Source organism: Mchenga conophoros, linkage group LG17 (assembly GCF_057382185.1).
Source record: "Mchenga conophoros isolate Kocher_MC1m ecotype Shallow Benthic linkage group LG17, M_conophoros_male_GT1.1, whole genome shotgun sequence".
Classification (NCBI taxonomy): domain Eukaryota; kingdom Metazoa; phylum Chordata; class Actinopteri; order Cichliformes; family Cichlidae; genus Mchenga; species Mchenga conophoros.
The window spans coordinates 21,034,418-21,047,191 of NC_140542.1; the positions used below are offsets into that span (position 1 = coordinate 21,034,418).

The following is a 12,774-nucleotide window of genomic DNA, read 5'->3' on the forward strand; positions in this document are numbered from 1 at the left end:
CCTCCTTCCAGTTAAATCCAGTGGAAATAGTTGTTGCTGTGAACAGGGAGGGAAGCTGTTCTCAGGCTGGCTGGAATGGAGGAGAGGGCGGTGTTATGCCCCGTTTAAAACGATCCAGATGTGGAGACATGACTCATTTTACTTTTATGAGAATCTGTCGTCAGCAGGAGGAGAGATAACTTACCGAAAGTCAGTTTATTCCTCTACAGCTCAAAGTAATTTTTACTGCATCTGCACACAATGTACTCAGAGTTTTTTAAATAGTGAGAGATATATTTAGAGGAGTATTACACTAACACACAGCGATGTTACATCCTTTTTATGTTATATCATCACATTTCTGCAGTGATTTAAAATGTAAAGCAGTATGAGTACTGCACTCAAATACAGATTACATCGACTTTAACTTCCCCCCTTATTACTTTTATAGTTGCATCTTATTAAATAATACTTTTTGTTTTATTTATTTTTTGTTTGAAGTAAGTTTTATACTTTTTTGTGTCTTTGTAGTTTTTTGTTCATATCACACTTGATTCTTTTATGATTCCTAATCATTTTTCATTGTGGAATAATTCGACCCACAAAGACTTTGAGCATCCACAGAGCACTTTTAGTCCTCCGAGTGTGAACGAGCTGTCAGACAGAGCAAAGCAATGCAAACACTACCCTCCAATGAGTCCCACGTCACTGTTTTGCAGAAATCTATAATTTGGGAAAAATACATGAAAAAATGTGTCATTATTGCCTCGTTAAGCCATGGAAAAATTCAAGTGTTCTTATAATGTCCCGTGTTTAAACTCGCACAAATCTTGTGTACACCATTGCAGTGTGAGTGTGGTGGTTTCTTACTGGTCATTATTGGAGCTTAACACCTTCTTGTACAGCGGCCATTTGGGGCCGTACGTAACATTAGCATAGTTTATTTTGTGCAGTAAGTGCCCGATGAATCACAGATATCTACCGTTTTAAGAGGATAATAAACATAATTTTAAGGATCCTGTATGCTCTGTGTAATATGGATAACTGCAATAACTGTAGCATTAGAGCAGAAGGTACCTTCATCTGACAGTGCTGATCCCGATAAGTATGAAGACACCGTGACTTTGGGAACAGGTAGAAAATATTCTTCAGAGTTGAGCCATTTAAATAATTTATGTGTAGTGTAAAATATAGACACGCAGAGAAGACAGAGGAGATGTGATAGTCTAAATCAAATCAAGACATTCAGAGTATATCCGGAGGTAGCCTAATTTATTTCAGCCAATCACGACAAACTGCATACTGTGCATCAAAAACTGTTATGTAATAAAACTGTTTAAAATTAAATTGAATTAAATCCTCCACTGTGAAAAAAGTAGGTGAGGTTTGTGTTTATGCAGGGGCAGGACATAAACTCATAATCCTAGCAGTCACATGCAAAGTTTTAAGGCGTGGGGCAACCACCTGTCATGGGAACCCAAACTTCAATAGAAGAGTAGTAAATTTAGGTCAGAGTAATATCACGTCTTTTACCAGTTTAAATTTAGCTTTGATATAAAGTGAGTAAATATTTATTTGTATTTTATATAGATAAATTACTATACATACTTGTAATTTCACACTGAATTTCTGTTATTACTGCCGCCCACCTGCACTATCTATACACACAACTAGGATGCCCTGACCAGCACTTTGTGCTCCGTAAGTTGCCAGGAGAGCTGCACACAAGACAAGTTAGCATTTTTACATGGTTAGTGGTTTAGATTGTTACACTCCAATTTTTCCATTAAAACAAGACAGATTGAGGATGCCTCTCTCTGGATGCTGCCGTGGCCCGTGACCTTTCTCTACTAACCAATTACTAAGAATACAATAACTTCCTTTTTTAAACAAACGTCAGTGAAACAGAACAAGATTTTAATACAACACAGATTTTGTTTTCTTATCTTTTAATCCTGTAAGACACTTACATTTACAGTTTGCACCAGAAGGATTAAATATGACACAAAGAAGACTCCAAAAATAATTTTAAAAAATACAGAAATATTTTCCTTTATAAACATTTTTACAAGCAGCTGCATTAGCACAGCCCTCAGTTTTCAAACTACAATCCTCAAATTCTCCAAGCTACTAGCAAGCGCCACGTGACGTAACAAGGGAATGTGGCTGTTCTTTTATCCAGTGTTACCATTATCATGGTAACATGTTATCATGTTGACATTGTTCCTGGATCAGCAATACTAATTTGAGTCCTGGTTTAACATTCCAAGTAACCAATCACATTGTAGTGATGTCATCACTGTCACTTTTGGCGTTGCTTTTTGAATCATTTTACGGACTTTCAGTAGATACACCTGCGGTATCACTTAGAAGTTCCTGCGCCACTATCGTTCTCGAGTTATGGCATTCACAAACTTGAGTGTCCACACCGTCTTCCCGCCCAGCAGCATTAGGATAATACCCGATCAGCCTTTTATGACTGAGGGCTAACAACATGCAGTGCACCAAGGTAGCTAAAGAAAAGAAGTCCATTGTATTTTGACTAACATGCTGGGGCGTTGTGCAGCTCCTTGTATTTTGGTGGCATCATGGAGATCATGATGGTGCAGGGCTCGCAAAATTTTAAAATCCCTGGTAGCCCTTCGGGCAGGCACTCTTTAGTTTTTGGTAGCCCGAAATAAATTTGAGTAGCCCGAATAAAAAAAGATTATTTTTATTGTATAATATTGTAAAGGAAACAAAACATCAATCAAAAAATTGTTAAAACACAAATTACAACAACTGTGTAAACATTACAATCAACTCAAATATCTGGTTCTAATTAAACAGAATTTTCTGTGAACTTGTTAGAACTGTGTAGAACATGAATTAGTCTGTGTCAGATCCTGAATCTGAAATTTCCACTGAAGTCTCGGATGAGAAAATGCCACTCGACGTTGAGGGCATAGCATCTCCTTCATCAGCTTTCTCTTCCTGTGCATTGCCCTCCATTTCACTGCTCTTTGTTCTTGTCGGGGTTTTATGATCCAGGTGTCTTGAACCTTTTCCAGAAAACATCCAGAAACGAATCGACTTGTCAGGGCAAAAAGATTCAACTGTTTCCCCATTAATGGAGAGTTGCATGCAGTCATTCAGTGTTTTAGGGTGTAGAGAGGTACGATGTGTTGTCTTCACTCGGTTCATGCAAGAAAATCCTCTCTCACAGATGGCTGTCGATGGACTAAGTGTCAGCATTAATTTCACCAGCAACAAGATATGAGAGAGATGTTCTGGATTCTCAGAGAGGAGATCTCTGTACAAGCAATCTACTTTGCGACCCCGGCGTTCTGCAAGCCACACTTTTAGATCCATCCATTCTTGTGGAATTTTCTCTTTCTCTTCTGCATCTAGCAAACAGGCAAAATGTGTGACAAGATAATCCACCTCTTCATCCCCATAATTTGCTAGTTCTTCTCTGGGGTAGGGAAGAGTGGAAGGGTCAAAAACCTTGAAACAAGAGAGAGGCTTTTCGTGGAGATTTTTAAATCTGTTGTCCATGTACTTGACTGTGTTGTCAATAATCTTCTGGATCTCTGCACCAAAGGTGTCTTTGTCTGTTCCCTCACCTCTTCTAGCAGGTCGCTGACTTTTTGTTAGCCGAGTTCCACAGTAGCAAATGCTACCATCCTGGTTCGCTGTGAACTTTGTGTCCAAGGTTTTCTGATATTCTCCTGGTTTTGTTTTTAGGCTGAGTAAGCGTGATGTTGTGCTCTCAACTAACTGATTTGTTCGTGTGATGTTTAGGTTATCATGCTGAAAATCAGTAGAGCACTTGGATAAGATGGTACTGTAGTCCAACATGAAATGCAGGAAGCGAACAAATTTCTCAGTCTTCATCTCCTGCACCACCCCCTTAGCCTTGGCTGCATCCTCGGCTTTGACATCACTTCCTTCTGCCATGTTCTCCATATGAACAACAGTGGGAGTGTAATTTTTTTCCACAGCCTTTAGACATCTCAGCCGGCTTGGAAGCCACCGTGTGCTCTTCAGCCCACTGAAATGTGCCAGCCTCTCATTTAGCAGTTCACTTATTTCTGTCAGCTCTCTTCGCTTCTTTGGGGAATAGTAGTACATCTTAAAGATGGTTTTCAGTGTATCTTCAAATTTCACCAGGTACTCACAGACTTTCACGCTATCCAGCACGGCTAGCTCTAGTTTGTGTGCCACACAGTGGATTGTTATGATGTGGGGTATCCTCTGTTTCAGTCTCCCAGCTACTCCTGTTTTCTCACCCATCATCACTGCAGCACCATCAAAATTTGCACACACTACTTTCTTTTTCCATGTGTCCTCTCTGATACCCATGGTGTTCACTGCTTCATCAATAGCCTCTAAAATACCTGCAGCATTTGCACTCTTGACTGGCTGACATTTGATCATGTATGTGGCTATGTCACCATTATCCCTCACATACCTGACGTGAACCAACTCCTGTTCTATTATACCAGTGTCTGTACTGCCATCTGCAAGAATGGATAAGAACCTGCTTTCTTGAATTTCCTTTTCAATCTGGTCTCTTGAAGTTTGTGCTATTGCTCCAATAAACTCTCTGCAAGCATGGTCATTGAGGTAAGTGGAACCAAGATCTAGGCCATTTGCTTTCTGAAGTTTGCAAAGACTGCTAAATTTTGCCAGTGGTAGTTCACTCTTTGCAACATAGTACGCAGTTCTAAAAAGCTTTTTCAGGACTTCTTGTTGTGCTTGGTTTATTTTTAGTATGGTTTTTGCAATTGGTGTTTGTTCTGGGACAGATGCTGCAGACTGAGCACCAATGCATTTCTTGTGATGCAGAGATTTCTCATGAGTTCTGATGGGGTCTTTCCTAAAATTACTGGTCCCAGTAACAAAGGCGCTTGTCGACTCAGCAATAGAGGGAAACTCACGACACACCCGGCAGAACATCATGTTATTTACCTTGTCATATTCCAGCCACAGAAATTCTTTTGTCCATGAATCCAAAAAACTGCGCTTTCTTTTTGCCTCGTAATCTGATTTATGATAACTTTTCCGCTTTGTGGTAGGTCTTTCTTTGCCTGTCCCTTCTTCATCCTGACCTGTCTTTTTTGGCTCAGCAGAACTAAAATACCTGCGTAAATCCATCTGTCTTTACACATGCCAGAGATTTTTTTTTAAATTCTCTGCGCAGTCAACCTCTAGCACGTTTAAGCTTGCTGCGGGAGATTTCACGTGTCACGTTTGAAGAGTAAGCTAGTGAGTGATGTTGTGTCCTGTCTGACTATACCATATTGCACCACTAGAGGGTGGTGTCGTGAAATAAGAGGAAAGTGCAGTCGGGAAATTGTAGAGTTAGAATATAGTTAAGACGGCTATCTGATAACTCGATATGTCTCCCTGTTACCTCTACGATGTAAAGTTATGTGCTGCATTCATTAAAGAGCACTGTTCTTTGATGAGGACTCAGCTAATTACTCAGCTACATTTGCGAAAGAAAGTTTACTTCCTATGATAGCCCGACGGGCAGGGCTGAGATAGATTTTGGTAGCCCGACTGGAAATATCACTAGCCCCGGGACGTCGGGCTAGCGATTTTGCGAGCCCTGTGGTGGGTCTGTTGGGGTAATACAGCTGGTGGATCATAATGGAGGACAGAATAATGCCAAGTAGCTGTAGGGGAACACAGGAAGTTTAGTTAAACATCGGGTTGTCTTCAAGTTTTTGTTTTTAAAGTGAACCAATATTAGTGACTAAGCTGCTACATGTTTACCCAGAAGATTTTTTTTTTTTTGACTGAAGAAGATTTGAGTAATAATTAAATTTTTGTTCTGCAATAGATACCATACCTTTCTAACTTTGAACATGGAGAATTCAGACTTTGTTGGCACATATTTACCCACAATATTATTGGGTGGGTAGTGGGAGGTGAGAGACTCAAGAGTGACCTTGGTCTTCCTCCCATTAGGGCCTACATGGATGACATGACCATTACAACAACAAAACCATGTACTAGGCGATTGCTACAGAAGCTCCAGGAAAACAGAATGGACAAGAATGGAGTTTAAGCCAAGTAAACCTTGCAGAATCTCCATCATAAAAGGAAAACTGACAGCCGAGCAATTCTATATCAGTGGAGAACCAATTCCAACAGTCTTAGAGAAGCCCATAATGAGCCTGGGACGGTGGTATAATGCAGACCTCAATGATACGTGGCAACTAAAACAACTAAGGCTTAAATTGGCTGACGACCTCCAGCGGATTAACAACACTGCACTCCCAGGAAAACTGAAGCTCTGGTGCTTCCAGTTTTGGTTATTACCCAGACTACTGTGGCCGTTGACAATGTACGAGGTCTCACTCAATCATGCCAATCGACTAGAGGCTAGTGAGATCCTACTTTAAGAAGTGGCTCGGACTTCCCAAGTGCCTCAGCAGCATTGGACTCTACAGTGACGGGATACTGTCATTGCCTATCCCTAGCCTGGTTAAGGAGTTTAAATTTCCAAAAGTGAGGCTTGAGATGTCACTCACGGACTCCCGGCACCCCATAGTGAGAGGCAGTGCTCCCACCCTAGCAACGGGGAGTAAGTGGACCCCAGCCACATCTGTGCTACAGGCGAAATCCACTCTTCAGCATTGTGACGTGGTGGGTCACGTCCAACAGGGCAGAGGAGGATTTGGTCTTAGCGCAGTAACACCTCGGTGGGAACAGGCATCTGTAACCGAACGTCGGAAAATGGTAGTGGAGGAGGTGCGACGACAGGAGGAAACAGCCAGACATGCCAGAGCCGTGGCACTGGTCAAACAGGGTCGCTGGATGAATTGGGAAAGTGCGGAAAAGAGGAAACTCTCATGGTTTGAAATCTGGGGCATGGAGTCTAATAAACTAAGTTTCATCATCCGAGCGGCATACGATGTGCTACCTTCCCCAATAAATGTGCAGCTGTGGTTTGGAAAGGACCCATCCTGCCCCCTGTGTATAGTCCCAGCCACACTAAAGCATATCTTGGTTGGTTGTAGGACTAGCCTTACTCAGGGCAGATACACATGGAAACACAACCAGGTTCTCAGGTGTCTTGCCGAGAAAGTTGAGTGCAAAAGAAAATCCATTAACGCTAAACCTTTCACGAACCAAGAGGAGCGTCAGTCTTCATCAACATTTGTCCGGGAAGGAGACAAACCGAGGACAAGCCCCTCAAACCCAGACCTGGGCCCGCTGAAGGCCGCCAGGGATTGGCAGATGCAAGTGGACTTGGATCAGAGGCTAATTTTTCCCACAGAGATCGTAACAACTACTTTGCGACCAGACCTCGTCCTTTGGTCAACTTGGCACCTGAAGCAGAGCACAGAGGCTGGAAGATCAAGGTGCGCCTGGTGGAAGTGAGGTGCAGGGGCTTTGTTACCAGTACAACAGCAAAACTGCTTAGAGAAACTGGGATCAGAGGACAGGCGCAATGGCAGGCTATAAGAGATCAAGCTAACACTGCTGAGAGGACCAGTCACTGGCTATGATTAAAAAGGGCTGACATCACTTGGGCAGCTAAGGCAGTCAGCTAACCAGGAGAGAAAAGAAATATTCCGCTCTTCTCCTCTCTGCTCTTCTTCCCTTTTCTGGGAGGCAGTGGGGAGGTAGAGCGTACAGCCCGATCCGGCAGGGAGGTGTGGGAAGCCAGATTGGGTGCCCCCCTTCCAGCTCTTCTCTCTACTCTCTCCTATCTTGTCCCTTTTGTCCTACTTCTCTCTATCACCTTTTCTATCTCTTTGAAGAAGTTAGGCCCAATAAATGCTAAAGAGGTAAGTATTATTTCTCAGTTGCAGTGAATTGATAAAAAGAAAATGTAGGAAACTAAACAGAAGAAAGAAGAAAAGAAATAACAATTTAACATAAACCAGTGACACACTCCAGGGCCTGATCAACCCTGGCAGGGCCTCCTTGGATGAGGGTGTCTAGTGAGAATGGCCGAAACACCTGATGAATGCAAGGTCCACTACTGATGATGTGTCCCAAATTTAAAATGATAATCTAGATCGATCTCTAACCCCTAAACCTAACCAAGGAAGGAAAATGGCAGATTAGCCTGGGTAAAAGACCGAAAGTTGAGGCAAAGTTTCTGGGCTGCCTTTCCTCATAACAGCCATCCCTCAAGAGTCTCTCCATCTAAAGCAATGCATTATCAGGGACTGTAACATCTAGTCCTTTTAACTGAACTATATATGACTTTTTGAATGTTAGGTGCCTGAATCACCACCCCCTTCACCACCATGCTGATGGTTAATATAAGGTGTTTTTTTCCAATGTGACACTTTCCATTATGACCAGAAATTTCCATTTTAGTCCCAAAGTATCATCTTTCTCAAATTCTAAAGTCATGAACTTTATTATTTAAGTTGTTAACAGGCGTCTGTAGAATTTGACTGTTTGTGGGATTTTTGAACTTCCATCCACTCCTAGTCAAATCGTTTCCTTGTGTTTAAACACACCTGATTGTCCCAAAACAGTAAACTGCTTTTATAGAGGTGCTCGCACTTTCTGATGATCAGCCCTGCATTTGATTGGCAGCAGAGGCTGCTACCTGCCCCGGCAGAGAATGCTGATTGCAAATTATAGAGTGGACATTTACACTATTGAATCCTTGATTAATACTCACAGCTAGAATAGCCAGAGTGAAGCTGACCACAAGTATGATGTTGTAATGAAACTGGATGTGGTCCATGATGGTGGGAAAGCAGGTCTGAAAATAGAAGGAAAAATGAAAACTGTCAGGTTCTGATATAAACTGAGGAATGATTTAAGCTTTTTCAAAGTGGGGCTGGGTCGCTCACCTTAGTGTAGACGGACTTTCTCTGCAGCATGAAAGTCTGGAAAAGTTACAGAAATAAAGACGTTACAAACTTTGACACACCGTGACCAGTGAAGCGAGTGGGTGCATCGATACTCACGTTGTTTTTGACAGTCTGACACTTGCCCTCCTTCTCCTCCTCCTGGCTGCACACACAGGAGTCGGGGATGTTCTCCCAGTCTTTGTAGCTGAACAGACCACAGCAGTGAAACTACAAACAGCAGCAGGAGAAGAAAGAAAGAGGAGAGTTACTCATCTTCAGGAGGAACACAGAGGAATTCATGGTCCACTCAGTGACTGTGGTATTGTGTTAACTCACACCTGACCAACAAACTGCCAAAGCTTCTGCTTTTATAGAAGTGCTCACACTTATTAATGATTACCTAATCAAGTGCATTAGAAACAATAAGGACTTAGTTTACTTTTATACAATTTAACTTACTTCTTTTTATATAAACAAAGGCACCATACGGTGTAATATGTCTCGTTTGACATCACATCTGAGGTTATTTTTAAGTGATTATAAAACCCGCCAAGGACCACATTGCATTTCTTAAACAGTGGATACTTTATTTTTTCCATGACTGTAGCTTTTGGTTAAACATTAAATATAAATACAGGAAAATAAAACAGGTGGCAATATCTTACCTGTTCCTGAATGTCCTCGGTCATGTTCCTCACGTATGTCGAGGATTTGTCCAGAGGCACAAGCTCGCTGAATGTCTCCACTCCGATGCCTCTGAGCTGCAAACATAGACATTATGTTTACATCGATTAGATTTACATAGTAAAACTTTTAAAAAGCATCTTAAGGGTTCAGGTAATGGTAAAAAAAAAAAAAAGAGTTTATATGTGCTGATGATTATAATAATGTAAAAAAGGTTTATAAGTCGGTCTTCATGTCAAATGATTCGACCCCACAGCAGCACATCCTGGCCTTTACCTGAGGATGTATGATGGCAGCTTGGATTCCAGTTATTAACATCAGCCAACATCCAATGACCGTGTACACCAAGGACTGCAGAGACATGCAGGGATACTTTTAATCTAATATCTTTAATCTCTGGGGCTAAGTAGAAAACAGAGTGATGGAATTATAACTTTTACAGCATTCTGAACTAAATGGCTTCATAAGATTTATTGAATAATTTCTTTTCTTTAATTTAATGAGTGGAAAATGTAATCACCGTGATCAGAGCCACTTTGTTCTCCTTGTGGGCTCCATAGGCTCCCAGCGTGGTGATCATTATGGTGATGCAGCCTACGATGAAGAGGATGAAGAGTTTGGTGGCACGACCCTCCAGCTGTGGAGAGAAGTGTCACGAAAAGGTTAGTGGGCTTTGTCTGTTTGTCTCCACGTGTTGCATTTATGTTTGAATGTGTCCTCACGTTGTATCCTCCTCGAATGTTCATGAAGAACTGGCACCACAGAGCGAGGACGATGGCCACTCCACCAACAACCTGAACAAAAAGAAACAGTCTGGTTAGAGCTGCTGGATCCTTTAAACACAACCAGGACATGAAATGACTGCACAGCCACACACGTGGACGAGCACAACAACAAACTTTGAAAGTAAGAAACAAACATGTTGAATTGATGTTGGTTTATTTTACTCTTCTAAGCTTTGGTTTCATTTACATGTAAAAAAGGAGGCAAATGTGGTTATTTCTGTTTTACTCACCATGAAGAATATGTTGAAGACAGTGAAGATGTGTTTGAGGCAGATGTTGATCTGAGCCATTTTTGCAGCTGGAAAATGCAGTCAGAATAACAGTACTGTTCCCAAAGTCCAGACGAGCTCCGACTGCAGCGAAGTGAAGTGAGAGGAGAGCAGCAGAATGAGCTGCTTTTAAGGGTTTCAGGGCGCCTCACACAGAGAGGCGTCATGGATATGGTGGATAAGGAAACTTCCAAGGAATGGATAGAGAATACAGGAATCATATTTAAGAACTTCCTCTTTGTTTTTCCTAGTGGAGATCACTGGGTTCAGAACAAAGGGCAGTGGAAAAATTAGTCATTCAACAGGAGAGGCTGCTTACTGTAAGCCAGCTTATTGACACAGCACCTGAACAAAATGTATTCTGTTTTTTGGGGGGGGGGGTTAATAAGAAATGTACGTTTCATAGGTTGTAAGTATATTCTCCTGTAATCCCAAAATAAAAATGTTTTGGGATTGAAAATTCTTTAGGTTATTTAAGTATAATGATTAAATAACAGACATCAGGGCTTTTATTACACTATTTTCTGGTTCAAATGTCTTTTAACTTCAGGAGTTTCACAACCTGAAACAACGGAATGAAACAAAGACACGTCTGAACATTAAATCATAATTTTTAACATCTCATAGTCGAGCTTTTTGCAGCACCTGACACTCACCTAAACCTGGGTCATCCGTGGCACTAACATGACAGAAGGCTGAGTGAGGAAGATAGCATTTTACAGCATTTGGAAATGGAGTCATACTCTGCTGTCAGGGGATGAGGTGGAAGAAGGTCAGATATTGGAAGCAAGAACATGGAAGCTCAAAGGAGGACATAGATGAGGACCCTGAGCAGAGTTAAAGTGGCGACACCCAAATATCATTGTGGATCAGCTAGGGATCTGCCAGCCTGTGTGGTCTCACGTTCCAGAGGTTTATCCTCTGAGCAGGGATGGTGTGACAGCAGATCACACTCTCCCTTCTCAGGCTCATCAAAAGCTATCTTTGGCCTTCTTCCACCTCACCTTCTAATGTCTGGAGGTCTGACGCTTCTTCTACATATTCATCCTTCCGTCTGCTTCCTGACGCGTGGATACAGGTTGATGTTCGGCAGACTGAAGTAGCTTTGTTGCATTCTGTTTAAGAGGTCCCAACTTCGGTGGGACAGTGGACGTGCTGTCCTTCTCCTCGTTCTTTACAGTGACAGTCAGTAACACACAGACAATGATATTCAACTAAAAAACAACAAATAGTCTGAGGTAAGGCAAATACACAGCATTTGTGACATGAAATATGAAGAGAAGATGGGGGAGAATTCGTACAACACGCAGTTGTGTAAAAACAGTAACTGTAAAGACATTAGAAAATAACTGTAAACTGCTACGTCCACACTAGCCCGAATAGATTTTTCGTCTGAAAATGCTCCGCGTCCACACTGGCGTTTTCAGTCGTTTTCACAGAGTTGTGCGTCCACGTTGAAACGACCGAAAACTCTTACATTCCAGTACTGCGCATGCGTGAAACGCAAGATGATTCGGCCTGCCTCATTTCTGTATGCCGTTTATTTACTTTGCGGCTCTTTGAAACGTCGCGGCAAAATGTCGAGGAAAAGCACCGAGTTTTTTTAAATGGACTAACAATGAAGTGGAGTTGTTGCTGCGAGTAACATAAAACTACAAAGTTGGCAAAGCGAGTGAGATTTAAAGAATTTGAAGAAAAGCTATCTGGAGCATGTACAGACTGATATTAACCTTTAATAGGGCTGTCAAAATTGAGAGCAAAAAAACCCAACTGCTGTATAATGCCCTCCACTCTCTTTGTTTAATTGGTCACATGACTGCATCACATGACTAACATGCGTCATCGTTTTCAAATGTCTGTTTTCGCTGCCCACACTGCGCATAAGAGCGTTTTGAAAACGCCGTCCCAGTGTGGTAGTGATGGGATTTCCGACTCTTTTTAGAGAACGGGATCTTTCAGCTTGACTCATTAAAAAGAGCCGGCTCTTTCGGGTCCGAACCGGATCTTCAGATTGTTTTGCTGCTTTAATTAATTTATTATTAACAATAATATAAAATTATGCACAAAACGAATTACTAATGTAAAAAAAGTGGTTTTATTTATATATGTTTATATATAAATATAAGCGGTGGCCCCTCGAGACAAAGCACGTACAAACTCCAAAACATTTCTAGCGTTAACTGAACTTCAAAACAGAGCTACCTAGATCACTTAAATTACACAATTGAAAGCATGTGTGTA

General features: G+C 41.7%; 1 protein-coding gene across 1 annotated transcript; it reads right to left on the reverse strand.

Annotated features, from left to right (window-relative positions):
• Positions 1–2,521: 2,521 nt before the first annotated feature.
• Positions 2,522–10,618, reverse strand: LOC146555442 (tetraspanin-8-like). The gene is made up of 10 exons (XM_085252348.1): positions 10,495–10,618; positions 10,202–10,273; positions 10,000–10,116; positions 9,756–9,830; positions 9,461–9,556; positions 8,913–9,023; positions 8,796–8,831; positions 8,621–8,704; positions 5,584–5,642; positions 2,522–2,585 (listed from the first exon to the last, which is right to left on the reverse strand). Exons 1-10 carry the CDS (start codon positions 10,552–10,554, stop codon positions 2,522–2,524), a joined length of 774 nt encoding a protein of 257 aa, XP_085108474.1. The 5' UTR covers positions 10,555–10,618.
• Between the last annotated feature and the right edge of the window lie 2,156 nt (positions 10,619–12,774).